Here is a 3172-nt window from a genome sequence, read left to right on the forward strand (position 1 = left end):
ATGTCCATTTTGTATCTGTGTATTCAAAGTGGTTAGGATAGATATATAGTTACATTCTGTTAATGAATAAAATGGTTTGTTCTAGTGGTGTTTGTAAATAGGATATCAAGTCTGCATCTTGTACAGCAATTAACCACTAAGAAGAATATATGCAGTGTGTTAATTATTGAAACTGTCCTACCGATTTGATTTGAAACTGTCTCATTACTATTTGTTTATCAATAAAATTATGGCAAAAAAATAAAATATAATTATAGCAGACTGGGATTGTGGGAACTTTCATATGAATTTCACAGGAAGATGTAAAAGCAGTGTCTGCCTCCAGATTGAGAGGTCACTGATAGACCAAAGAATGACTGGACCAAGTCTAGCTTGGCAAGTGAAGTGCATGTGTTAGGGATTAGTTACAGAGCCGTGGGTGGCTTAAGGGCAGCTGTAGTACCAAAGCTGCTTTCCCTGCTTGCCACACTCCTGTTTATACAGGGTCCTACGTAACAGCATAAAAGCAAAAGCAAGAACAGAATTCATGGGAAGAATTATGTGTTTATTTCCAGCCTATTCTCATTCTTCTCTGGAATTCTGCTGGCCTCAGCAAACACAGTGACGGATAGCTCTGTTGTGCTGAAATCTAATACACAGCCTCAGCACCTGGTGAGGACTCAGAAGATAGCTAAACGGCCACTGTAATGGCTGATATATTGTGTCAATTTGAGAAGGTTAGAAGTTAAATTCAGTAGGGGTCCAGGGTCCTCACTTTGTGAACATCCTCATCCTATGAGAGAGGAGGACAAGGAGATGGTGTGAGTACTACACCCACCCAAGGGCTATAGTTGCATGCAATGTAAGAAAGGAAAAGAGGCCTACTCTCCCCTCTTTGCTCCTGCTGCTGTTGTTGTCTTCTGCCACCTTGAACTGTTGCCCCTGTGCCCTGCCACCCTGCCTTAAAGCCAGCTGATTATAGACTGAAACTTCTACAAACTGTGAGCTAACTGAACTTTTCCTTTGTTAATTTTCGTTGACAGGTATTTTGTCCCAGCAATGAGAAAAAAAAGTAACTAAGACAGCCACTACTACAAAATAGCATTACCTTGGCTAGAGTTTGGGCAACTATTCTTTTAACAGGGGTATTATAAAATATTTTCAGGTAGCTAAGTTGTCAGACATATATTGTCTTGCCTTTTACTTGTGAGAAAGCTGCTGGCCCAATAAGACATGCTTTTATCTAAGCAGCTCATTATGATTTATAGAAGGGCAATATCCTGAAAAATGGGACATGAGATACAAACTACAGAGGAAAAGCAAAAGAAAGATATTTCTGCATCTTGTTAATACAGGAGGGGAAAAGCCTGAAAGCCACACGCCCATCTCTGCAGCTTTGATATTTTTACCTGCAACTGATTTAGCAAGTTGAAAGCTAGTTACTAGTTTCTATGTCTAGCCCTCTGATGGAGACTCTGTCTTAATTGCAAGTTAGCATCATGGGGAGTAGTTTACTAAAACATCAGTACCTGAAACCCAGTCTTATTAACTCATATACACCAAAGATTGAAATCTTTTTTAATGTTTTCCTGAAATTCATATATCTTACCTAAAAAGTTCAAGGAACGAGAGTTTGAAGAGAACACATCATTATGCTCTGTTGTGATGAGGGCTCCAAAGTAGATCACTAGACATGAAGAGTTAAGTCATATATTTAGTATGTTGAACATGACCAGGAATGAAACCCGTTCATTGATGGAAGAATCGTATACACATGCTCGTACACATTTGGGTGCATTCCAATGGTAGTAACATCACAGCATGTCTGCAAAAGACTCCAAACACGATGTCGATCAGAAATTGTCTTGAACTTTAAGGAAATAAGCTGAGAAAAGGAAAACATTCTTGTTACAGTGCGGTTACAATATTGTTAACACTCAGGGTTCGTTTCATTTCAGGCTCGGCTGACCAAAGAACATCGCTGGGGAAGTGCATTACTTTCTAGAAACCACTCCTTGGAAGAGGAATTTGAACGGGCAAAAGCAGCAGTAGAGGTAACGTTTTTTAAAATAACTTTTTTCCCCTGTGCATATTTCTGAGCTTGGTAGTCAAAAAGTCCACAAAAATTAGATAAAATGAGTCTTGTTTTATAGGTACAGGAAAAAGCATAGTTGTGATGGTCAGAATGAGGCATTACTGGGGAACACTGGACTCCTCACTAGGCGACAGATAGGCATGCCAGTTCTGTGATAGATTACTAATGCCTGGAATCCTGAGTCAGAAGGAACTCTTAGCCTAGTCTTGGTTTTACGGTGAACCAAGGCTGTGCACTTGCTATGCCTCTGCAGGCAAAATTCTTGCCTGACAATTTTTTCATCTCTGTAATTATCTAAGTTAACACAGTTTCTGAAACATGAAGGTGTTGCTGACCTTGAGTATTATGTATTTTCCTAACTAAAGTACACAGTTACAGGTGGTCTTCCCGTAACTCCATACTTCAAGTGGCATAAAAATCCCATTTGCAGCTTAATATTACAAGGACTTTTTCTAAGAAATAATTTCCACTCTAATTTCATATCATCACTCAGGAAGCCAATAAGAGAACATTTTTCATCTCACCCACACTGAAATCCACTCATATTTCTTCTTTCAATTTTAGCCTTTTTAATTAAAAAGACATGGTTAGGACAGTCCAACCAGTGAACAACCCATAGTGACCCGAACCATAATTTCTTTTACTAAAAGTACCCAAAATGTCATTAATAAATATAATTGAATCCTCCATGTGAACACTGACTTCCATAGTTGGACTGCAATAAGTAGAACACAGGAAGAGAATCTAAAGGGAAAAACACAAAAAATCAGCATTTGCTCCTTTTTTGTTAAAAATAAAAAAATCCATTTCTTCCTGGCTGGAATCACAAAACATGCATCACAGATGCTATCTACAGTGCTCATCAAAGCTTTGCCAGATTGCTGTTCGCAAATGGAGCTTTCCACCCAACACAAGCATGTGCTTCTTAGGACCTCTAATTCTCTTACTGACACAAAATCTTGAAAACTGAAAGCAGCTTGGAATATGTTTTCTTTATGTGGCTATCTTTCCCCTGGAATCCACATGAAACAATGATAGCGTGGGTGCCCTTCCCGCAACTGTGTACTTGAAGTGGCATCAAAAATCCCATTTGCAGCT

At 38.9% G+C, this 3172-nt stretch overlaps 1 protein-coding gene across 8 annotated transcripts in view; it reads left to right on the top strand.

Moving 5' to 3' along the window:
* Nucleotides 1–3172, top strand: part of Pex5l (peroxisomal biogenesis factor 5 like) — a 270061-nt gene that overhangs the window by 190237 nt on the left and 76652 nt on the right. For 7 of the 8 annotated variants that reach the window (XM_004647278.3, XM_004647280.3, XM_023707559.1 and 4 more), the window contains one exon: nucleotides 1938–2033. In XM_004647278.3, the coding sequence (XP_004647335.1) occupies nucleotides 1938–2033 (96 nt within the window). Of the gene's footprint in view, nucleotides 1–676; nucleotides 799–1937; nucleotides 2034–3172 lie in introns of those variants that run through there. The other variant, XM_023707564.1, reaches the window with a different exon arrangement.

Source organism: Octodon degus, unplaced genomic scaffold (assembly GCF_000260255.1).
Source record: "Octodon degus isolate 3935 unplaced genomic scaffold, OctDeg1.0 scaffold00298, whole genome shotgun sequence".
NCBI classification, from domain to species: domain Eukaryota; kingdom Metazoa; phylum Chordata; class Mammalia; order Rodentia; family Octodontidae; genus Octodon; species Octodon degus.